The following is a 25,501-nucleotide window of genomic DNA, read 5'->3' on the forward strand; positions in this document are numbered from 1 at the left end:
TAATCTGACCCCCTGCATATCACAGGCCTCCTGTAGGAAATCATAGCTACTTTTGGGGCAAACACATTCCAGAAAGGCATCTAGTCTTCATGAAATGACATCAGGAGATGGAGAATCCATCACTTTCCTTGGTAACTTGTTCCTGTGGTGAATCATCCTCGCTGTTGAATATTTGTGCCTTAGTTGTAATATGAATTTGTCTCTTTTCATCTTCCAGCCATTGGGTCTTGTTATGCCTTTCTCTGCTCGATTAAAGAGCCCTTTAATACCCAGTCCTTTCTCTCCATTAAGGCACTTCAGCATTTCAATGAAGTCACCTTTCAATCTTCTTTTGATAAGCTAAACAGGTTGAGCTCTTTCAAATGCTCACTAGAAGGCATTTTTCTCCAGCCCTCAGAACATCTGGTGGCTCTTTGCTGCCCCAGCTCCAATTTCATTGATGCCGTGTCACCTCCTGTGACATTATTGACATAATCTGTAACTGTATAGATCACCATTGCAACCACTGTTCTATATTCGCAGCCAATATTGTAGAAAGGCTCTTGTGTAAGGGGTCTATGGAGAGGTTCTGACTGGCTGATTATAATTATGCTCTCTCTGACTGTGTATCATTTTTGTAGTTGATGTTATGAATATTGGTTCTATGCTGCCCGTATTTCAAACTTGTGCTCTGCTTCCAGGGAACACCCCAACCAGACAAGTTGGTGTCAGTTCTGCCTAGCCTGCTTGATGGCCCATTACGGACCATCAGCTCTACAATCGACCCACTGAGAGAAGGCAGATACACCTTGTGACACAGCAAGCTATGCAAGGACCTGCCTATGGACAGAACTCTAAGGTTTTTCTATTGCATGTGCTTAGGGAGATGTATTTTCCATGCCCTGGTTCCTCGCTGACCCAGAGAGAACAAAGGAACACGAGAACAAAAACCTTCCCCCACAGATGTGAAAGTATTTTCTTCCCTTATTGGTCCTTTTGGTCATGTGCCAACCAGGTTATCTGAGCTTTTTAACCCATTACAGGGTATTTTATGCTACCTGTAGCTATACGTTTATGACACCCTGTAAATAGCAATCTGCAGAATCTGATTCTGAGAAAGGGCAGGGTGAAGGGAAGTGGCTTCAGCAGATTTACTGAGCATGCTCAGTTCACATGAGCCTGCTCAATGCACCATAAGTAGCAAATTCCTACACACAGCAGTTTCTCACACTGCACCTGAGGCAGCATGAGGCAGGGGCTCCATCGCTGTCCAGACCCCACCCAAGAGCAGATCCCCAGGGGCTGCGAGACCCTCAGCTTCTGGGACCTATGTGTGGAGTCTCTCTTCTGCCCACCCAGGGCTGCCCCTGGGGGCCCTCTGGCCCCTGGTGCCTGCGGCCCCTGGCCAGGGGCAGCAGAGCCTGGGATTGGGTCCAGCTGGAGAAAGTCCCCACCTCAGCTCAGCCCCTGCTCCCAGCGCACACTGGAGGCAGCAGCATCAGCAGTGACTCGTACCTTACAAAGTCCGGCCACCAGGAGCTGCCCCACGGCTCTTTTCCTTGTTTTTCCTGCTTCCTTCCTACCAGCCCCCCCACTGCTCCAGCCCCTTCCTGGCTCCTTCAAGCCCAACCCAGCCTGCAGCTGCCGCACTCACCGGGCCAGGGACTGTCTGAGGTGGGAACTAGCCCCATCTCTGCTCCTCCTCCTGCCCCTGTGTGTCCCAGGGCCGCTACAGGGACTGACCCGCATCCAGGCTCTCGCTCCTATTAGCGCTCACAGGGGCCAATCCAGCTACGGGAGAGTGAGCGCCCCTGGGAGCAGGGAAGTGACCAAGTCTCCCTGCCAGAGGGTGGGGGAGGGGGAAGAAAGGGAAAGAGGAGAGACTGAAAGGGGATAAGGAGAAATAAGTGAGGAAAGCAGCACCCAGCTCTTTTCTACTGCATCACCCCTGAGCAGATTGCTCCTGAGCTCTGGGTAGATAGCCCCCAGTGTCCCCCAGATCCCCCTGCTCCCAAGGCAATGCACATGGGGATCTCCTTCCTGCCAGGCGTGATTACAAGCAGGTGTAGGTGTCACCCTTATGCCATGATTGGAGAAAGACAGCAAAGCTTGGGAACACGCGTCTGTATTTCCAGTCCAGTGTGACAATCCCGGCTCCAGGAGGGGTTTGTTCTCTGCTCCTGCTGGATGGACACCGAATGGGGCAGCAACAGGTTTGTGTCAGTTTTTGTTGCTCCACGTTCCTTAACTTAGAACAGTGTGAAATGAAGAAAATGGAGATTGAATTAAAGGGAAATATACAAAGAAAAGTTCCAGCCCCGGTTGCTTATTGAAAGAAATGACTCAATTTCCCAGTTACAGGTTTTATTAACATGAACAAATAATCCCAGAGCGCACGTCACTAAGGCTAAATGACTATAGACACCACTCAGCTAAGGGTTAAACAACACAGTGATAAAGTTCAGGTCAAATCAGGAAATCAATGAGTTAACAAGGATATTGCGCTGGAATCAAGTCGTCAATTTAGTCCAACCATCAGATTAATACAGCAGAAAAACCAACCCCTATAAATCCTGAAAGAGCAACCCAAGAAGGCAGGTGCGCATTCAGTGATGCTGAAACCCCAGAGATTTCTCACCCAGGCAGTGAAACCCAGATTTAGCCAGCTGAATATTTCAATGCCGAAACCTAATCATTGCTTACATTTAGCCCACAACCTCAAAGCTAATTACAGTTTTCTCCTTAGATTTCACTATTATGTAGCTAATACTTCTCCTCGCCCTCTCGCCCTAAAACACATACAGACCTTAAGAGACACATTAGTAAAAGAATTCAAACAGCTCTCGCTGAACAATACGTATCTGACCACTCAATTCCTTGCGATGCTTGCACAGGTGAGGCGCATGCGTTCAGTCATTCCATAGGGCAGGGTTTTAAGGCTATTACGATTTGGGGAACTCTTCTTCCTAGCATCTTCCCCTTGTAGATTTCAGAGGTGTTCACACCCTCATCGAGCCACACTGTTACATCCCAATCTAATAGAAAGGCTGGGAGGTTGCCAACTTCATAAAAAGAAAGACAAAAAATAGAAAAGGGAACAAAACATTTCTAAGATAATAAGGGGTTGGATCTCTGCACCTCTCGGGCTTTGGATTCACCCAGAGTAGGAACTGTAACTGCAGTTTAGGAACCAGGTAATGGCATAGATTTCCTCTCTCTCAAGTGCAAGGTGTGACCTATGTCTCATTCTCTCTGTCTCCCATCCGGTGATGGGACCATGAGTGAGAATGAGGAGGAAACCAGCAGGAAGATGCTGAGGAAGTAGAACCACCTGTGCTCTATTTTCACACTTTCTAACCTTTCAAAGAAGCAGGAGGCAGAGACGTGATACAAATGTATTAGACTCAAGAGAAAAACTAAGGACAGGTCTACACTAGGAGAGGGGATCGATCGAAGATACACAACTTCAGCTACGGGAATAGCAGAGCTGAAGTCGACGTACGTAGGTCGACTTACCTCGGCATCTTCACAGCGCTGAGTCGACTGCTGCTGCTCCTGTCGACTCGCTTGCGCCTCTCATGGTGCTGGAGTACCAGAGTCGACGGGAGAGCGCTCAGGGATTGATTTATCACATCTAGACTAGACACGATAAATCAACCCCCGATAGATCAATCGCTACCCGCTGATCCGACGGATAGTGTAGACCTGACTTAAGAGACGAAACCACAGACTTTGGACTCAGCATTCAAGTATCCTGCAGTCTGAACTTCGCATCTGATATATTCCCCCATTGGCTACCATTGTTTGGCCAGCAGGGAAGTGCTTCTTGTCCAACAAGGCAGCCAGATTGGGACCCATAGGCATGGAATGGCTCTGAAGGAATCAGCTGTTTCTCTTTGTGCTTCATGTAACTTTGGAGACAAATGTTAACTGACAGGTGTGCCCAATTTAATCATGGCAGCCTCCAGGAGTGTGATCAATGTCACTTAACTAGGGAGCCGGGTTCTAAAAATAGTTTACCTGGGCCACAGGTCACCATAGCTTCCATCTCAGGGGTGAAGATCAACCACTAGTACCTGCAATTTCTACCTGAGTTCTTGTCAAATCTTTGACCTTACTTGGAGTAATTTGACACTTCTCTGGCATAGAATTCTTCACCAACCACACAACAGATCAGTAGCGACAGTGAGGTACACCTCCCTCAACTATGCCCTTTTATTTCTTTAATCTGGGGGCACAGATTTAAATTAGGGACTAAATTCAGGTGCGGCTTAGAATCCCTGTAAGACAACAAATCTAAGGTCTCTATTAAAAATAGGTATCTTTCTGCAGCTATAGCACATTCAACACGGATCCCATTTTCTACACATTTGCAGCATCTCCCAGGGGTGAGCTGAAGAGAAAAGTCACTTCCATTTTTCCCCATCTCTACCTAGCTAGGGATTGCATTTCCCAAACAATAGGCAACATGCACCTGATTAGGAAGGAGATATCTTCAGGCGCGACCTCCTGCAGGGCCTGGGCCACAATGGCTTTGGGAGCCCAATGCATGGGTATTTTTCTTATTTACAATTCATTTACTAAGGTATAAATCTTCCCAGCCCCTTAGAAAAAATATTGACCTAACCAATTGAACAACAGGGGGGATTGGAATGGTGATGGGGAATAAGGGAATCCCTCTGACTTACACTATCTTCTTCTGTTGTTACAGAGGGTGAAATGATGTTTTGCCCTATCCCTGCCCTGTTCCTGCTCTTTGTTATAGTTCAATATATTTTAAGTGAGGAAAATGGTAGTAAAAATATCTGCTCTTCAGCACAATGTGAAGCAACATCAGAGCAACTGAGACTGAAACTCTTTGTTCCCCAAGGAGAACTCGATGACTAACAATGGCTTTGAAATGGGGAACAGTATAACCGTGATGCTCAGGGTTTGTTTAGACTAGGGAAAGTGATGGAGTTTAGGTCAGGTCAAGGGGAAAGCTAATGCCAACCATTGCACCTGGGCTGCATCTGCACTACAACTATAATTGTCTTTTTACACCAAGATCACTAACCTGAGCAGCCAACGCCATGTACCGCCCTTGTGGATGGAAGACACAGGTAGTTTTTGCCTCAGTGTAGCTTGTTGGGAATCAAACCTCTCTCCCACCTGGAGCTGATGGAGCTTGGCTGTTCTCAGTGGTAGCAGATGACAGAACAAGGAGCAATGGTCTCAAGTTGCAGTGGGAGCCATCTAGGTTGGATATTAGGAAACTAATTTTGCTAAGGTGGTGGTGAAGCACTGGAATGGGTTACCTAGGGACGTGGTGGAATCTCCATCCTGAGAGATTTTTAAGGCCTGGCTTGACAAAGCCTGGCTGGGTTGATTTAGTTGGGGTTGGTCCTGCTTTCAGTAGGGACTAGATACCTCCTGAGGTCCCTTCCAACCCTGATATTCTATGGTTCTATGACATACACTCCTACAGCTCAATAGAAAAGATCATAGGACTGACCCCAAAGAAGGGTGAGCTGGAAAAGGCAGAAGCAGGCAACTCATCTGGGGGAGCTGAGAGACCACAGTGAAGATGGTGCAAAGATCACTATGTGGGAATTAGCAAATGTGATTAAAAAAAAAATCCTTGCTCAGCCCTAGTCAAGGCATTTATTACAGTTCTCTCTTACGTGTATTTTCTGATGCCTGATAAGGTGTGAGCTCCAACTGAAGCTTTTCCCGCACTCACAGCACGTGTAGGGTCTCTCTCGTGTGTGACTTCGCTGATGTGAGATGAGGGTTGAACTATCAATGAATTGTTTCCCACACTCAGAGCATCCATAAGGTTTCTCACCTGTGTGGATTCTCCGATGTGTGATAAGGGCAGAGCTTTGATTGAAACATTTCCCATACTCAGAGCACATGTAGGGTTTCTCTCCAGTGTGTGATAAGGGTAGAGCTCTGACTGAAGCTTTTCCTGCATTCGGAGCACATGTAGGAATGTGCATTCTGTGATGAGTGAGAAAGTCTGAGCTCCCATTGAAGCTTTTCCCACACTCATGGCACGTGTAGCGTGTCTCTTCAAAGTTGATTCTCTCGTGTGGAATAAGGTCTGAGAGGCTACTTAAGTTTTCTTCTGACCTCTGCTGAGTCTCACAGGATGTTTCTTTTTCTGGGAGTGCACAACTCCCTGAAACATTCCCTTTGGATCTTCCTGACAACGTTCCATGTGGTTCTACTTGCTCAGCATCTTCCTTATGGGGTTTCTGCTCCTCATTCTCACTCACCATCCCAACACCCGATGGGAGACTGAGCGAATCCAGACACAGGTCACTCCCTGCACCGGAGAGAAAGGAAATGTCAGAGAGAGGAATGGAAAAAGCGATGAAGAAACCAAAATATACGTGGGAGAGATCAAACCTATCAGGAGCTGGTTTTCCCCAAACCCTTCCCCAGAGGAGAGAGGAAAGGATCAGCTTTAGTCCGCATCTCACCAGAACACTCTGGGGAAAGCTACATTGGGCAGGGACCTGCTGCCATTTGTTAGAATGTAGGTGGGAAGCCATGAGTCACATCTGCCTAATGATTCCACATCTGCAGGGAACAATCCTGAACTTGGAGAGCTCACAGGGTCTTTGTAGTATCAGAGGGGTAGCCGTGTTAGTCTGGATCTGTAAAAGCAACAAAGAATCCTGTGGCACCTTATAGACTAACAGACGTTCTGCAGCATGAGCTTTCGTGGGTGAATACCCACTTCTTCAGATGCAAGGTCTTTGTAGGGCATCCCAAATGTTTCCTGAATTCACACACAGTTTTTGAGTTGGTTTAACCAAGTCCCTACCTGTGAAGGCAGCTCTCGGGAGCACTTCTTTCTCAGAGCCCTGGAGATCTGGGACCCACGGCTCTTCCTCTCGTTCCAGCTGCAAGGTCACATCAGGTTTGGAATCTGGAAGCCCTACTCCAGGCAAAGAAAACAAGGGAGGTGAGTGGAATTTGTGGGATACTTGTCACAAGGAATAGTCCATGGTTTTACCCCCGGCTCATTTTTAAGCAGTACCATCCCAAGGCCAGCTTCCTTGGCTCAAAGTGGCAGGAGAGTCGTTAATCATATGCATTACCTTCGTGCCTAAGAACGAACTAACAGTGGGTCCCCATTGTGCTAGGCAAAGTACAACAGAGAATAGTAGCTGGGCCATGCCCTGAAGAATTTACAATCTGAATAGACAAGACAGACACAGAATGGGGGAAGGGATAGACCCCACTGTTAGAATAGAGATATTCAGGGCTGCCTGTAAAGCCTATAGTTTAAGAACTTAGGTGTATTTTTATCACTTAGCTACTTACAGGAGTATGAAAAGAGAGAATCAAAATCACTGTTTGTATTTGTAAGGGCCTTCTCCTACTGTGACAGCCTGAGGCCTTGTTCTTAGGCTAAGAATTATATCCCAGTACAATGATTGGTTAACGTATAGCTGAGAATATTACTCTATAAACAGGAGGGGGAAGGGAAATTGGAATCATGCTTGTTAACAGGGGAACGTGGAACAGGAACACAGGCCAGGCTCTGCGGCATCAGAGCTGGGAAGGAAACACTGGGGAACAGACTCTATGGGAGTATAGAGATAAGCCCGACTGGTGTGAAGGGCTTGGAATATGTTTGCTTAGAAACTAACCCCAATAAACATGGCATTGTCTGCGCTTCAGACTTCTGGTCTTTTGCTGCTTGCTGTCTGCGTGACAAGAACCAGGGAAGGGAGGCCTCTAACAACTGACATGACCTGATAACTAAGAGGTGAGCTTTTAAGGAAGGTTTTAATACACGTTGGAAATGATCAGGGATTCCCATGAGCACTGATGAGGGGGACCATGCAAAATTTGCATTTAGATCCTTGTCTTGTTTTATATCCTTTCCCATTAGGCACACTGGCACTGTCATGGATCCATGGGATCTGTGCAATGCCTGGGCTTTTAAACAGTCCTTGCAAAGCCTCTGGCTTCAACACTCCTACTTCAACCTGTGAGCTCTGCCAGCAGGTCCAGCTGAACGACACTCCTGTTCAGTGACTGTTCCTCAGTCAATGCACAGAGCAAGTTTTGCTGTGGCACTGGGCAGACTGTTAAAACATAGCAGGGTTCATTAGTGAACCGAAACTCAGCACCGGAGAGTCCTTAGATTAGCACAGGAAGCGAAGACGACAATATAGTCCATATTGGCCAATGCCCTTGAGCCAGGCTGCTGTAGAAAACGCTTTGGTTTCCTTTATCTGCACCTGTCCATTTGTCTTTGCTCCAGTAGAGCTCCCTGCATCTATGAGCCCAGTTATTCCTGCTCCCAAAATGTAACGAGTCCATGTGTGCTTCACTCAACCAAGCGGAGATCCTCCCATGTACAGGTGACAATCATTCCCTTGTCTCTGTCGGGTATTCCATTGATGTAGGTTGGTCCCAGCCTGTCCTTAATGACCCATTCATATCACCCCATGACAGCTACGTGATAAAACACCTCATGTCTCCTGCTCGTTCTAATCATAGCAATACCAACCACAGACGGAAACTGAGGTGTGTATTGGCATCATACAAGTATCACCAAAATTCCCACCTCTCTCTCACACACACACACACACACACACTGCTCACAGCCCCTGGAGAGAAAGCAAAGCCCAGGAACTGGACGTTAGTCCAGCAAACACAGTGGAGGACAAGCTGCAATCCTCACATACTGGTGAAAAGGAGAGGCATGTGAGTGCCTATCCAAGCGTGTGCCCGGGATGGCAAGCCGCGGGGGCTGCCCTGGAGGTCTCTGTGAGGGCGGCAGTGAGGCAGCCTTCAGCGGCTTGCCTGCGAGAGGTCCGCCGGTCCCGTGGATTCGGCAGCAATTCGGCAATGGGTACATTATGTAGATTGATCCTTGCCTATGATTTCAGTTATAACTGTCTCCATTCAATCAAGTTTCCGTGTGTTTCACCAAATTTCATCTTCTCAATTAACTTTGAGTAGCCATGTACAACGGCGAGTTGTGCCCCAATACGTCATCTTATAGGTGTAAAAATTGTACAGGCTACACCACCACCCTGTGACATCATCAACAAAGTGCCCATTTGTGCCTGGGTAGGGGCCCTGCTACGGGAGGGAGGATGCAGCAAGGACTCAGGATCGGTGGCCGGGGTCTCTGTGCATAGAGATGGGGAGGTTATGTGAGGAGGGGGGTAATGAGTGGGAGAGGGAGGTCAAGAGTTAAAATAATAATATTTGGGGAAAACATGTAAATAAGTGAAACTGAACAGAAAGAAAACTGGAGTGTAGACTCTAGAACAAGGCTTGGGTAGGGATTCGGGTTAAAGATCTGGGATCCCCCACAGCTCTAGATCCCCAAACCTCTCCTCCCTCCCACAGACCCACCCAACCCACTTCCAGAGTGTCCTTACCCCACACTCCCCACCCCATCATCCCAATACACTCAGCTTTCACCACCACCGGGTGCCATGAGAGCATCTTCTGTTCCTCCTCGTCTCTCACAACCTCATCCCTCCTTTCTCCATCTTAACTCTAACCCTGCACACACCTTCCCATGTCCTGGCACCCCAGAATTATCTACTCCCCACCCTTCTACTCCTCTCACATGGCTCTGTTCTCCTTTGGGCTCCTGAATGACAACATTATATTCTCTTCTATCAAAAGAGGAGCTCATCTGACTGTCACACAAGCCCTGCATCGGTCACACACCTATTTACTCAATTTAGAATTCTACAGGAGGCATATTTTCCTCTTAAAATGAGGAAAAGGCATGAAACCTACAGTTATTAATGTAGCCAATAAGGATACATTAAATGCAATTTCAAAATGACTGATGACAAATGTCTAAAAATTATTCTAGTGGGTGGGAGATAAGGCAAAAAAGGGGGGGCAAGGAAACTTGTATGATGAATAAAGGTATCAAGTTATTACTACTCAGATTCTTTAGAGACCCCACAGCTTCTAATAACCCAGGGGACAGGACTCCTTACCCAGCAAGGTCACGTTCTCATAGTTCTCCTGCATGACATCCCTGTAGAGGACTCTCTGAGCGGGGTCCAGCAGAGCCCCCTCTCCCCTGGTGAAATACACAGCCACCTCCTCGAAGGTCACCGGCCCCTGAAAGAGCAAGACCAACAGTCAGTACCTGCTGCCCCACTCACAGCCCCACACTCATGGGGCAGAGGAGCCAATCAAATGGAAGCTCTGGGTGGCTCACAGGCAGAGTCCCACCCCCACCCCGCTCAGAGCAGCCAGGAAACGCCAGGGGGAGGGGACGAAGCGAGAGCCCCTTGTCTCTCCCAGCAGATCCATCCCCCCTCTACTAGCCACAGACGGACACAGAAGATGGAGGCCCTGGCAGGTGCAGGGAGAGCTCGCTGGCAGGGAGCCCAGCGCTGTTCTCATTGTGAAGAGCTGGACGGGGCCAGACTTAGTGGGGGGCAGACGACATGACGGTCCAGGGGGGCCTTGCTGAGGGGGTTCCTCCAGCAGGGGTGTCCTGTCTCTCCTCCCCCCACTTCTCTTCAGCTGCCTCCCCTGCACCTGTTCCTGCAGCCCTGCCCCCACCCCCCACTTGGAGCTGCCCCGGCCAAGCTGCTCCCAGGAGCCTCCTGTGCTGTGCGGGGGGGGTGGGGGGGTGGGGGAGGGGTTTGCTGATGTCGGGGTGGCCCCACCCTCCTGCCTCTGTGCCCAGTCTCTGCTGAGCTGAGCTGGGGGGACAAGATTCTGTGCTGCTGCCTCTGGGTCAGGAGTGGGAGCTGCTGGGCCCTGCTGCCGTGTGAACGAGCCTTCGGACTAGTGAGTGCCGATGGGCTGGGAGTGACAGCGGGCTGGGTCTCCCCCTCCCCCCACACACACATTCATCCCACCACAGACACGTCAGTTACTGTTGTTACTTCCTTTTACTTCCTGTCAAAATGTGCAAAGTACATGTAGTCTCTGTAATTTTATTCTTCACATTCGGTCAGGATGACAGTGCTGGTATTTGAGCTTTTTAATGGGTCTGGGCATTTCATCATTTTATTTCTGTCTTATGCTTAAATTCAGTTCTTTGAGTAACGAGTTCTAAAACGCCTCACCTGGCCTGGCTGGAGTAATTATCATTATTACTGTTATTGCCGTATTGTGCTTTGTCATTCGTTACACAGATTGTGTGTGTGTGACGAAGCAGGGAGTGGGGAGGATTGAGCTGGGGATGTTGCAGGGGAGTTTTACTGGGACTGTCAGCATTGGGGATGGGATATCAGGGTGTGACTTCACTTGAGGGGCGATAGCTGAGCATGTGACCTGAGCCCGGGGGGGGGGGGGGGGGGAATGGGCCCAGGTGACACCTTATGCCCGGGAAACTAGACAAAGGCTGGAGGAGGAGCCGGGGGGTGGCTGGAGGAGATGGCTGGAGGGGGGCGGGGGGTTCAGTTTGGAGCTGGCTGGGGAAATGGAGGGAGGCCAGAACCGGTCCTGGCTCCCTACCCCCCAAGATGGACCTGACCAAGGGGTCCTGTTGTCTGTACCTATGAGCTCTGTTTGGGACTGTGTTCCTGTCGTCTAACAACCCTTCTGCTCTACTGGCCTGCTGAGAGTCACGGTGAATGGCAGAAAGTGGGGGAGGTGCAGGGCCCCGTCTCCCCCAAACTTCATGGTACAGTTACATCTGGAAAGTAACTTAAAACTTCTATGAAAATAAATGCAGTTCCAAGTATGATACTGATAGCAGTGATGGAGTCAAATGTTAGTGAGTCACATACATGATTGTGATCAGTAAACATAAATGCTAAAATAACTAGAAAAATTAATTCCTGTTCTTAATAAAGGAGAAAAAACCATAATCACGTATATAAAAGTAAGTAAATACGTTATCAGTAGAATGAAAATCAAATTGACTAAAATAGAGGAGATAATGGCAGTAACACAGAGTGTGTCTGTTTTTATCTCTTTAGTAGAGAGGGTGCAAAGTATCAAACTTGTGTTTCTGACACCTGCATCAAAGCTCCAGAACTGATACCTCAAGGCTTGGGAGAGGGAATATCTTGCTGTATTATCTCCTGATTGTTCTAAATTTACTCTTAAATTTAATACGTGGCTGTAATTGGAATCAATATATATTTATCTTTCTTTATATAACAATTAGATAGAAATTTGCTGACAGAAGCATTTCTAAGTTATTTTCTGCAGAAAAACCTACAGTTTCCAGGTGCCTCAGTAGCCCCTGGGATCACAGTTAAAGTTGCCCCCTCCCCAAAATCTGAAATGGCCCCTGATGAGCCAGGAGCGGCCACAGGGCTGCAGGGTATCTGGGGCTCCAGCAAGATGCAGCCCCCATGTGAGAGCGCAAAGCCCAGCTTGAGCAGCAGGCAGAGCGCCTGGCACCACAAGCCACAGCAAAAGTGAGGAGTATGGGTGGGAATGGCAGCCAATGATTTTAGCTTACCGTTCATTTATTGTGTGGTGTTATAAATAACTAACAAGTTATGTCATATGGAATCACTGTATGCTAAATAGAGAATCGATTGTTCGGTCTGTAGCGAGAATAATCACGTATTAGGTATCTACGTAAATAGGGCTGACACGCAAGGCCTGTAGGCTGAGACCTGCAAGATTTTAGCTTCGCTATTTTAGGCCTTGGAGCTAAGAAATGCTGACAGAAGTAAATGGCCGAGGAAAAACCCGATGCCCTAAGATGATGGGAAAAGAGGTACCAAGTGGTAACAGGGTGAACAATTAGCCAGAAGATTAATTTTAAATAAAAAAAATTTCTGGAAAGGCACCTCTGTTTCCAAATGTGCCTTAACCACAGGACACAGGTTGTGCGTCAATGCTAATGAGGTATAATCAGAATCACGTTATAAAAAGGGGGTGCCCACAGCAGGAAAATTGAGCTCCCTGTGGGAAATTCCAGCAGGAACCATCCCTCTACTGATGATCAATCCATGAGAGACACATCAGACCCTAATACTATTGTCAGGATGTGAATAGAACTAGAGGTGTTACTTTTGCACAGGTCTTTATAGAATTTCTATGTGCTTGGGTCGTCATAACCTAACTGTAACTTTAATAAAACTTGTAAAACCGACTAGACCTTGTGCTTGTGAATGTCTGTGTGGTCACTTCCCTTGGTCTGTGTGTGTTCCTAGAGACTGTACATTTGAAGCAAGTAGCAGAGGCGACTTTCACTCTGTTAAGCTTGAAACTGCCGCCACCAGAGCCGACCCCGCGGGGGTGAAATGCCACATTACAAACTGCACTTTACATAAAATAAAAGGCTGCACAATAAACCACACACCAGGCCACCCTCCACTTCTGCGCTGCTGCTGGCGGTGGCATGGCCTTCAGAGCTGGGCGCTCGGCCAGCAGCCGCTGCTGTGAGGCCGCCCTGCCAGTGCTGAATTTGTGCCAGGGCTGAGCTCTGGTGCCTCTTTCAATACAAATTAAGCCCTAGAGGGAGGCACCAGGGTCTGGACGTGATGGTGGGGAGCCCATGAGGGCCAGGGGGGATGGGGGGCACCAAAATACAAGTTCACCCAGGGCCCCATTTTCTCTAAGGCCAGCCCTGGAGCTGGGTATGGGGGAGGGGCACATCCCCTAAGGACGTGGTTCTCAGCTAGGGGTCCCTGGACCTCTGGGGGGCTGCGAGCAGGTTTCAGGGGGGCCTCCAAGCAGGGCCCGTGTCAGACTCGCTTGGGCCCAGGGCAGAAAGCCCAAACCTCCCTGCCTGGGGCCATGAGCCCTGCCACCAGGGGCTGAAGCCAAAGCTTGAGCAATTAGCTTTGGGGGGGGGGGGGTTGTCACATGGGGCCCCAGGCAACTGCCCTGGTTGCCGCCCCCTAACGCCAGCCCTGGCTTTTATACACAGAGAACCAGGCACATGCAGGGCCGTGGAGTTTTTATAGCACATTGGGGGCCTTAGAAAGAAAAGGTTAAGAACCCCCCCAGCCTCCCTGGTGGGTGCCCCTCACATCTCACAGCAGCCGCTGGTTAATCAGGTCAGGCTCCAGCCCTGGGAGTCTGGCCCATTTTCCTAGCCCCACCTATGGGGGTTGTTTCGTGTTCCACAACTTAGAGCATTTCCGCCCTCTAACCTCATGGGTCTGTTCCTAGAATGGAAGCCACATATTGAACAAGTCCCAACAGGTTTGCTACACCCTGGCCTCCTCCCATTCTCCACCCTGGGAATTTTTTGGCAAACTCCAACCCCCAAACCAGACTGCCCAAGCCTCCCTCCTCCGGTGCATTTGGTGTCCCTCTCCCTCCAGCAGGAACCCACCTGCAAACCCCCCATAACCCCTACCTGGATGGGATCCTCTGCAGCCATTTCCCTTCCCTGTCCCATGGGAGGATGGGACGAGCTGGAGCGAAACATGGACGACATCCTGCAGCCTGGCAGGGCGAGAAGGGCAGTTGTGGAGGTTTCAGAACAGGCTTTAGTTCATGTCACATCACAATTCCCCCAGGATCTTTCCCTGCAGAGACACAGCCTAGGCTCTGCCATGCTGGGAACATGCTCCAGCTCTTTATTGCAGGGGAGACCTGGCCCCTCCTGCCAGGCTAAGCCCACAGGGAGATTTTTCAGCCTCCCCAGTAATAAAGTCCCTGAACAAAATGCTGGAAAGGAGCAGAACCAAAGGGGCTGGGCAGGCTCCATAGGGACACTGGCTCCTCCCTTCCCCTCCTGTGCGGCCATGTCCTGTCGCTGGCAGAGACCGGCCCCCCCATCTCCCCCCCAGAGGCAGCCGTGTCTGCGGGCTCCCCCAGCCAGCACCTACTAACCCCCACCCACGTTGGGGGAGTGACACAGGGCAGCAAATTCCCACCTACCCAAGGACTGGGTTCACATCCCAAAGATGAGGAGAATTTAAGAATTATGGAGAAAATAGGGAAAATGAGAGACTAGAGAGTCAATAATTTTAGGGAAAACGAGGGAATCTCCTTGGATTTTCTAGCCCCATGTGGGGAGGGGAGAGAGAAGGGGAAGAACTAGAGAGAATTGTTCTCAGGTTTTGAGACGGAAAGAAATGGCACAAACAGGAAAAGGATGCGAGTAGCTCACCCCCGTGACCATAGGCGTGTGCAGCACATTTCATTAGGGTGCGCACCCAGGGAGCCCCCGCCCTAGCCCCACCCCATCCACTGCCTCCCACTTCCTGCCCCCTGGCTGCCCCCCTCAGAACGCCTAACCCCCCCTGCTCCTTGTCCCCTGACTGCCCCCTCCTGGGACCCCCACTATAACTGCCTCCCTAGGACTCTACCCCTACCTGTCCTCCTGACCCTTATCCACACCCCCACCCCAGACAGACCCTGGGACTCCACGCCCCATCCAACCGCTCCCGCTGATACCAGACACCTCTGTGTTCTTGGGGAAGCAGGGTGCAGTATCCAGCCTGACTCATGAAAGACACCCCAACCCCCAGCCTCTGCTTAAACCAAAACCCATCAGAGAAAAAAACTTGCAGAGAGCAGTGAAGGGCCTTGGGAGACACACCTAGACCCCTCCTGACAAGGGTGACAAGATTAAGACATCTCCATTAGCATACAGAATGGAGAGCGGAGACAACTCCCCTAGCCTCATCTGCATGAAAGATGGGACAGGAAGCCATCTCAATTTACATACAGAATGGATAACAGAGAACCGCACTGAATTCTGGGACCAGAAAAAGCAGGGAAGCACTGCATCATGGGAATCTCTGCTCCAGATGCTAATGAACCTACGCCTGCGCACACCCAGCTCAGCAATTATCAGACCAATTCTAGCAATGGATCCTTAACTGATGCCCAAATAGTGAAGCCGCCTAGTTGCATTGTGAGCTCCCTGGAAGAAAACACCACCCATAGCCAAGAGTGATCAGCTCCTATTGTCTAGTCTACTGAAAACCCTTGAGTCATCAGCCTTACCTATAAACAAATGCATTGTTCTCCCTTGAACCACTGTATTTTCTCTACAAAAATCCCTACTCACCCTCCAGTCAGGGTGCTGATGCTTAGATTCAAACTAGGCATCAGTTCCACTGGGACTCCATCTTCTCCTGGCTGATCATGCTGGGGGCTCTGCCTGTCTCCAGCCCTCAGGACCCTCAGCTACCACCATCACCTGGGAACCCCGACCAGTTCAAGCCTCATGGAGTGGCTGAGACCCCCCCACACACTTTCTCTCTCGCTCTGTTTTCCTTTCTACCGTAGCTATTAACCTTTAATAGTGGATGTTAGGTTGGTTTAGGCTCCTTGTGCAGTGATCACCAGTATTCAATACATAACCTGCATGGTTCAGCTGGCTGCTTCTCTCTCTTGCTGAACCTCACTCTTTTGTGTTTTTAGCTTCCCCCAGTCACTCTGCAGCAACGCGTCTCTTACCTAAGCTACAGATCCCTGCAGCGCCCAGAATCCTGTGGGGTTTGCTCATCAAGGCGGTTCCTGCCAGTACAATTGTGATGTGAGAGCGGGGACAGGGCCGTGCTGAATCTGGGACACATAAGGGTAACAGCTTGACAGTGCTGCTTCATCCAGCCCAGTGAGTCCAGGGGCAGATACGGGGTCAGCGTGGCAGTGCTGATTGACCCGGTCCGCTCAGACTTGCTCTGTTACTGTAGGAGCCGATGGGTGGGTGGGGCTCATCTGGTTTGGGGCTGGAAAAACCCAGCCCTAGGGAACCCAGGTCCTGCAGGAGAGCTCCAATGGGAGGGGACGTGCAGAAGGGAGGAGCAGAGCTCCAATGGGAGGGGACGTGCAGAAGGGAGGAGCAGAGCTCCATTGGGAGGGGACGTGCAGAAGGGAGGAGCAGAGCTCCAATGGGAGGGGACGTGCAGAAGGGAGGAGCAGAGCTCCATTGGGAGGGGACGTGCAGAAGGGAGGAGCAGAGCTCCAATGGGAGGGGACGTGCAGAAGGGAGGAGCAGAGCTCCATTGAGAGGGGACGTGCAGAAGGGAGGAGCAGAGCTCCCTATGAAGACACACGTGAGACAAGCAGCACATTGATAGAATCACAGAATCCCCTCCCCAGAAATGTAACCCGAATAAATGAGCGTACTCCAAAGTAAGGGGCAACTCTGGTAACACCGCCCCTGACAGGACCCCAGAACTCCCGACCCATCCAACTACCTCTGCTCCTGCCTGCCCCAACCCCGCCCACCCCCAGGCACCCCAGACCCTCAACCCATGCAACCCCGCTCCTTGTCCTAACCGCCCCCTCCAGAGACCCCACCACCCTCTAATCACCCCCACAACTGTCCAACCCCCCTCCCCACCTCCTGGCAGCTCTGTCTACTGCCTGCTCCCACCCCACATTCAAAGGGGCAGAGCAGGTTCCCTCTCCCTCGGGGGGAAGGTTGCCTAGTGGTTAAGGCACAGGACTCAGGCTCAGGCATTCTGGGTTTGAGTCTCTGCTCTGCCACAGACTCCCTGCTTAGCCTTGGGAAAGTCACTTCACCTCCTTGTGCCCTAGATCCCACCTGCCCAATGGGGCCAACACTGACCCTGCCTCCTGGGCTAAATCCATCCATCGCTGGGTGATTGGGGGGAAATGGAGATACCAACATGGGGAGATTTGGGCTGAATTTCTCCACAGCAGGAGAGTGAAAGCCAGCTCCACAGGGGGGATGGGAGCGAGAGGGGCTCAGGCCAGCTCCACACAGAGGGGGGTCAGGGCTTCAGCCCTGCAACTTCTGCCACTAAGGTGGCTAGGGCTCCAGTCGGGACTTCAGCCCCACATCTTCTGCCAGGGTCCGGGCTTCTCCTGCCTGCCCCAGGTTGGCTCCTCTCCCCTCCCCACCCAGTGCAGCTCCTGCAGGGGCCCAGGGCTTCTCCTCCACCCCCAGCTCGGCTCCTCTTCCCGCCCCACTCCTGCCGGTACCTGGTGTTGTGTATTTGGTTGTCATGGGTTTTGTTACTATGGCAACTGAGTTAGACTATTAAGGGATAGCTCAGCCGGTTTCAACCGGCTGAGTGAGCTCTCTGTATATCTGTAAATAAAATGGAGGTTTTGGTTAGCTGCCTGCTCTCTGGCCTCAAGTGATTGCTTCCTACCGGCTGCCCCAAGGATATAACACTGGAGCTTCTCCTCCCCCCAACCTTGTCTTAGGTCACACAGCCAGTCAGGGGCAGAGTTGGGAATAGGACACCAGAGCCCTGATTTTCAAACTAACTGTCGGATCTTGAATTTCAGACATTGAATGACCTGAATAAAGTGCTCTCAGATGAGCTCCAGACCAACAACAGTGCACAGGAATTATTCAGCAAGTATTTGAGGAGAACTGCAAGGTTAGAGAGAATCATGAACTGCTCAGAGACCATTAATGCAGAGAACAGCAAAATTTATCAAACACAGAACTGGTTCTGACTTATTTACTTGGTCTTGAAAGAGAACAACAAGGCCCTGAGTCTCCTCCCTGTCAATAACCCCCTGCTCAGCCAATCAGGGTAGAGACTGAGGACGGGAGGCTGAGGGTTCTCACCAGAGAGCCCAAAGGAAGGCCCAGGTCACTGGTGGGGATCACTGCCCGAGCACTATTTCAGCCCCACAGTTTTGGGTGGACCTCCCACAGTGGGAGCTGCAGAGCACTCCCCCACAACACACACACACACACCCCTCCATCCTGGTGTTGGGAGGTGAACAGGAAAAAGAACAAAAGAAGCAAGAGAAGAAGAGAAAGGAGGGAGGGAGGGAGGAAGAGGGGAAGCAAAAAGAACAAACCCTAATGTCCCCAGTGATTCTAAGGGACAAAATCCCAGGTGCAGAATAAAATTCTGCCTCCTTAAGCTCGTGTTTTCCATGCCTAGAATTCAACTCTCACCAGATGGATCAGACTGAACAGGTTTCAATCCTCGTGGAGGCTCTTACCTTCTAAACAGGGACGGCTGTTTTCTAGTAAAATCACTGAAAGGGAAGGAGAAAACTCGAAAGAGGTTCCTCCTGGCGCTCACGTCCGTGAACCCGAATACTCTCTCAGTCCTCAGAGAGAGACCTGGAGAAGGAGACTTGCTGAAGCAAAGCCACAGGGGTCTCTGAGGTTTCCCTGGCCCCTCACCCCTGTCCTGCCTGGCTGATGTCAGCATCTCTCTGTGAGGTCACCACCTCCCCACCACCTTGGACCAATAGTCTGAGGTCCTGCAAAAGGCCTTTGTGATGTCACTGCCACACCCCTCCCCTGCTGTGCCAATGTCCTGCCCCTGGCCAGGCACTTTGGAGGTTTGAGCTACTCCCTGGGGATCACCCCACTCAAGGAGCGTTCGTTCTAGGCAGCAAGCCGGCTAGACAGGGAAACATCAGACGCTGCTCCCAATGCTACACTCAGTTTTTCAGAAATTAGTTGACTTCATGGCCAGAAGAGACCATTAGAGCATCTAATCTGACCCCCTGCATATCACAGGCCTCCTTTATGACACAAGAGCTAGTTTTGGGGCAAACACATTCCAGAAAGGCATCTAGTCTTCATTAAACGACATCAAGAGATGGCAAATCCACCACTTTCCTTGGTAGCTTGTTCCTGTGGTGAATCATCCTCGCTGTTGAATATTTGTGCCTTTGTTGTAATATGAATTTGTCTCTTTTCATATTAATATTAATACCCAATCTTTTCTCTCCATTAAGGCACTTCAAGACTTCAGTGAAGTCACCTTTCAATATTCTTTTGATAAGCTAAACAGGTTGAGCTCTTTCAATAGCTCACTAGAAGGCATTTTTCTCCGGCCCTCAGAACATTAGGTGGCTCTTTGCTGCCCCAGCTCCAATTTCACAACATCTTTTTCACATGAGGACACCAAAATTGGAGGCAGTATTCCAGTATCAGTCTCACTGATGCCGTGTCACCTCCTGTGATGTTATTGACATAATCTGTAACTGTATAGATCACTGCTGCGACCACGGTTCTATATTTGCAGCCAATATTGTCGAAAGGTTGTCGTGTAAGGGGGTCTATGGAGAGGTTCTGATTGGCTGATTATAATGATGCTATCTCTAGATGTGTATCATTTTTGTAGTTGACATTATGAATATAGGCTCTATGCTGCCCGTATTTCAAACTTGTGATATGCTTCTGGGGAACACCCCGGACAAGTTGGTGTCAGTTCTGCCTAGAACGAACGCTCCTTGAGTGGGATGATCCACAGGGAGTAGCTCAAACCTCCAAAGTGCCTGGCCAGGGGCAGGACATTAGCACAGCGAGGGAGGGGTGTGGCAGTGACATCACAAAGGCCTTTGGCAGGACCTCAGACTATTGGTCCAAGGTGGGGGGGAGGTGGTGACCTCACAGAGAGATGCTGACATCAGCCAGGCAGGACAGGGGCGAGGGGCCAGGGAAACCTCAGAGATCCCCTGTGGCTTTGCTTCAGCAAGTCTCCTTCTCCAGGTCTCTCTTTGAGGACTGAGGGAGTATTCGGGTTCACGGACGTGAGCGCCAGGAGGAACCTCTTTCGAGTTTTCTCCTTCCCTGTTAGTGATTTTACTAGAAAACAGCTGTCCCTGTTTAGAAGGTAAGAGCCTCCTAGAGGTTTGAAACCTGTTCAGTCTGATCCATCTGGTGAGAGTTGAATTCTAGGCATGGAAAACACAAGCTTAAGGAGGCCGAATTTTATTCTGAATTTTATTTGATCCCCACCAGTGACCTGGGCCATCCTTTGGGCTCTCTGGTGAGAACCCTCAGCCTCCCTTCCTCAGTCTCTACCCTGATTGGCTGAGCAGGGGGTTATTGACAGGGAGGAGACTCAGGTCCTTGTTGGTCTCTTTTAAGACCAAGGAAATAAGTCAGAACCAGTTCTATGTTTGACGAATTTTGCTGCTTCTCTACATTAATGGTCTCTGAGCAGTTCACGATTCTCTCTAACCTTGCAGTTCTCCTCAAATACTTGCTGAATAATTCCTGTGCACTGTTGTTGGTCTGGAGCTCATCTGAGAGCATTTTATTCAGGTCTTTCAATGTCTGAAATTCAAGAGCCGATGGTTAGTTTGAAAATCAGGGCTCCTGGGTCCTATTCCCAACTCTGCCACTGACTGGGTGTGTGACCTAAGACAAGTCAATTCTCCTTTCTCAGCCTTAGCTTCTCCCTCTTTCAAGTAGGGATAATGATGATCCGCTCCTACCTACCTCATGGTGGGTGAAGGATGGGGATCCATTGGAGAGTGTCACTAGGAGTAGTGCATAATATGAGGTGTCCTATCACGTTTACTCAGAGCAGATTATGACATAATAGAATAGCTGAAACAGTCTATTTTATTTGTATTTTTTATTTTTAAATTGTTAAGAGCAGCAATGACTTAGCTCAGATTGAAGCATCTTATCTAATGTTTGAGATCGAAGTGTCTCCTCTTTGTGTGCGACGAGACAATTTAACGCACTGTGACAAACAGGAGATGCTTTTGTTTTGAACAAAATCTTTTTGCAAAGAACTTTCATCCCACTTGTTATGGTTTTGAGAAACAAACTGGTTTAGTCTGAATGGGATTTTCTGACAGAAATGGTTTAGATGAAATTTCCCCACCATTTCAATTCCTGGGCTCTATCCCTGCCTCTGGAGTTTTTTTTGTCTGTTAGAACAGGAGTCGGAACTGGTGGCTTCTCTTTCTGGCTCTGCCACTGCCTTGCTGTGTAGGCCCTTGGGTAGGTCATTTCCCTTCTCTGGACCTCAGGCTCCTCCCCATCTATCCAATGGCAACAGGGATAGTTCTCGAGCTCTGGGCAGTCGTGAGCCTGAGTGAGATAAGGGGCGTTAAAACCCTCTGTGAAGGAGAAAGGGGAGTTTCACGGTGTTTAGCACCAAGGAATTCTAAAGTTTGCTAAAATGTCTAGTCTGTGGAAACAAGAAATGGTCGGGGCCAAGCTTTTTAACCACTGCCTTTCTTAAAGCCCATTCAGGGATGTGAGTCTCTGTCTTTTCGGTACCTGGGGTTCTTTGCCAGCAGGAGAGAAGAGGTTCCTGCCTCCATTTTTGTGGCCTTAACAAACCAGGTGTTGTGCCCCAGTTCTCGTCTGAGATCCCTGAAAAAGAACATCCCTTCCCATCCATGAACAAGACAGGACCTATCTTTCAAAGGGGAACAAAGAGACCCCTGGGACTTGCAGACTAGCTAGCCTCACTTCCATAGCTGGAGAGATACTGGAATATATTCTTAAACAATCAGTTTGTCAGCAGCACCTACAGGATAATTTGATTCTTAGGACAAGTGAGCATGGATTTGTCAAGAACAAATCATCCCAAACCCAGCCTCTTTCCTTCTTTGGCAGGGTTCCGGGCCTAGTGGAGGTGGGTAAACAGTAGATGGGATCTATCTCGGGGTTACTAAGACTTTTGACACAGTCCCGCAGGACATTCTCACAAGCAAACCAGGGAAATGCGGTCTAGATGCAATCACTGTCATGAGGGTGCAGAGCTGGTTGAAAGCCCAGACTCCAAGGGCCCATCTCCAGGTTTGGCTGCCCAACGGAGAGGGGGCACCTCGTGGGTCCAGCAGGGATCAGTCCGGGGTCCGGTGCTATTCAATAGTTTCATGAATGATTTGGAAAATGGAGTGGAGAGCCTGCTTCTAAAATGTGCAAATGACACCAAGCACTTTGGAGCTCAGGATTGGAATTCAAAACGCCCTTAACGAATTGGAGACTTGGTCTTCTTGAGCCAAACCCCATGGCTGGGCCTCTCTCTCTAGACTGGGCTGAAGTGAAACCCCAGAGCCAAACACTCCTCCTCCTGGGCAGTGCGCTCCGATCTTGAATGGTCAGATGCTGCTTAGCTCTGTCAGAGCAGCTTTGGCTGGGAGATTCTCCCAGCACTTTGCAATAGCGGGAAGGTACGAAATCCCCATTTGCCTGCTGGGGAAGGAGCCCTAGAGGGGGGAGCAACTTGCCCAAAGTCCCACCGGAAAAGGAAAACAACCAGCAGTGGAACCAATAGGGGTGTCAGGATCCCAGAGGCGCTGTCACCCCAACACTAGGATGGTGTTATGCACCCCCTGCGGCTGGCTGAGTTTCTCCGTCCCTTGGCAATAAGACAGTCTAGAACCCCAACCAGGGTTATTGTATCTGCTACCCAAGATCCATAAACCTGGAAATCCTGGATGCCCCATCATCTCAGGCATTGGCACCCTGACAGCAGGATTGTCTGGTTGTGTAGACGCTCCATCCTCATTCCACACAAAGATGGACTACAAGCCGTCAGGAACAGTATCCCCGATAATGTCACAGCAAACCTGGAGGCTGAACTTTGTGACTTTGTCCTCACCCATAACTATTTCACATTTGGGGACAATGTTTACCTTCAAGTCAGCGGCACTGCTATGGGTACTCACATGGCCCCACACTATGCCAACGTTTTTATGGCTGACTTAGAACAACGCTTCCTCAGCTCTCGTCCCCTAATGCCCCTACTCTTCTTGTGCTACACTGATGACATCTTCATCATCTGGTCCCATGGAAAAGAAAACCCTTGAGGAATTCCACCATGATTTCAACAATTTCCATCCCACCTACAACCTCTGCCTGGACCAGTCCACACAAGAGATCCACTTCCTGGACACTACTGTGCTAATAAGTGATGGTCACATAAACACCACCCTATACCAGAAACATACTGAACGCTATACTTACCTACATGTCTCCAGCTTTCACCCAGACCACATCACACAATCCATTGTCTACAGCCAAGCTCTAAGATACAACCGCATTTCCTCTAACCCCTCAGACAGAGACAAACACCTACAAGATCTCTATCAAGAGTTCTTACAACTACAGTACCCACCTGCTGAAGTGAAGAAGCAGATTGACAGAGCCAGAAGAATACCCAGAAGTCACCTACTACAGGACAGGCCCAACAAAGAAAGTAACAGAACCCCACTAGCCGTCACCTTCAGCCCCCAACTAAAACCTCTCCAGTGCATCATCAAGGATCTACAACCCATCCTGAAGGACAATCCCTCACTCTCACAGATCTTGGGAGACAGGCCAGTCCTTGCTTACTGACAGCCCCCCAACCTGAAGCAAATACTTACCAGCAACCACACAACAAAAACACTAACCCAGGAACCTATCCTTGCAACAAAGCCCATTGCCAACTCTCTCCCCATATCTGTTCAGGGGACACCATCATAGGACCTAATCACATCAGCCATGCCATCAGGGGCTCATTCACCTGCACATCTACCAATGTGATATGTGCCATCATGTGCCAGCAATGCCTCTCTGCCATGTACATTGGCCAAACCAGAGAGTCTCTACATAAAAGAATAAATGGACACAAATCAGACATCAAGAATTATAACATTCAAACACAGCCAGAGAACACTTCAATCTCCCTGGTCACTCGATTACAGACCTAAAAGTCGTAATATTACAACAAAAAACCTTCAACAACAGACTCCCACGAGAGATTCTGAATTGGAATTAATTTGCAAACTGGACACCATTAAATTAGGCTTGAATAAAGACTGGGAGTGGGTGGGTCATTACACAAAGTAAAACTATTTCCCCATGTTTATTTGTCCCCCTACTGTTACTCACACCTTCTTGTCAACTGTGGGAAATGGGCCATCCTGATTGTCACTACAGGTTTTTTTCTCCTGCTGATAATAGCTCACCTTAACTGCTCACTCTCATTATAGTGCGGATGGCAACACCCATTTTTTCATGTTCTCTGTGTATATATATATCTTCCTGCTGTATTTTCCACTGTATGCATCTGATTAAGTGGATTTTAGCCCACAAAAGCTTATGCTCAAATAAGTTTGTTAGTCTCTAAGGTGCCACAAGTACTCCTCATTATTTTTGCAGATAAATTCATGGAGGTGAAGTCCATTAATGGCTATTAGGCAGCCTGGGTAAGGAATGGTATCCCTAGCCTCTGTTTGTCAGAGGGTGGAGATGGATGGCAGGAGAGAGATCACTTGATCATTGCCTGTTAGGTTCAGTCCCTCTGGGGCACCTGGCATTGGCCACTGTTGGCAGATAGGATATAGGGTTGGATGGACCTTTGGTCTGGCCATTCTTCTTTTCTTATGAAGGGAAGGGCAGAGCCCTGCAACAGAGTTTTTGTAGTGTAGTGGTTATCACGTTTGCCTAACACGCAAAAGGTCCCTCGTTCAAAACCAGGCAGAAACATGATGGCTTAATTTTTCCCAACTCCTAGTGGCCTGTCCCTGCTGTTGTAGGAGCAGCAGTGATTTCTATTGCTCAATAGGTCTGTTATACTTTCCCCATTCCCATTTTTGTCTCCTCTCCCTCTCTGAATGCCTGTGAAGTGGCTTCCCCCCTCCCCCTCCCTCCTGCAATGCTTGTGGGATGAAGGGGCTGGTTGAACAGCTGGAAGAGCAGAAGAGCTGCTAGATAGACAAGGTGTCTGGGACTCTCATTAGGCAGCGATCACACACCCAGAGCATGGACATTGCCCAAGGTGGAGTGTGACCCACCAGATGCAGCCAAGTCATCTCCAGTCGCAGGCCATGAGGAGCAGGTCCTTAAAAGGGGAAGGGGCCCTGTGCTCAGGAGTCACTCACAAGCTTGTACCTCCAGTGAATGCCCTTCGCCCGGACCGCCTGGCCAGTGGTTCACTGCATTGCAGTTCATTGTGCC

General features: G+C 49.6%; 2 protein-coding genes across 2 annotated transcripts in view; one reads left to right on the forward strand and one right to left on the reverse strand.

The window, feature by feature from the left end:
• LOC120381732 (zinc finger protein 420-like) overlaps positions 1–25,501 on the forward strand; it is a gene marked incomplete at its 3' end in the record, with an annotated part of 264,899 nt that overhangs the window by 185,123 nt on the left and 54,275 nt on the right. The gene's annotated exons all lie outside the window — the stretch shown is intronic.
• Positions 2,550–25,501, reverse strand: part of LOC120381734 (zinc finger protein OZF-like) — a 33,980-nt gene continuing 11,028 nt past the window's right edge. The window contains exons 2-3 of the mRNA XM_039499849.1: positions 5,807–5,901; positions 2,550–3,041 (exon numbers count right to left, since the gene is read on the reverse strand). Coding sequence (XP_039355783.1) covers positions 2,893–3,041; positions 5,807–5,901 — 244 coding nt within the window. The 3' untranslated portion in view covers positions 2,550–2,892. The remainder of the gene's footprint in view (positions 3,042–5,806; positions 5,902–25,501) is intronic.

The sequence above is a fragment of the Mauremys reevesii genome, linkage group 14 (assembly GCF_016161935.1).
Source record: "Mauremys reevesii isolate NIE-2019 linkage group 14, ASM1616193v1, whole genome shotgun sequence".
In the NCBI taxonomy this organism is placed as follows: Eukaryota; Metazoa; Chordata; order Testudines; family Geoemydidae; genus Mauremys; species Mauremys reevesii.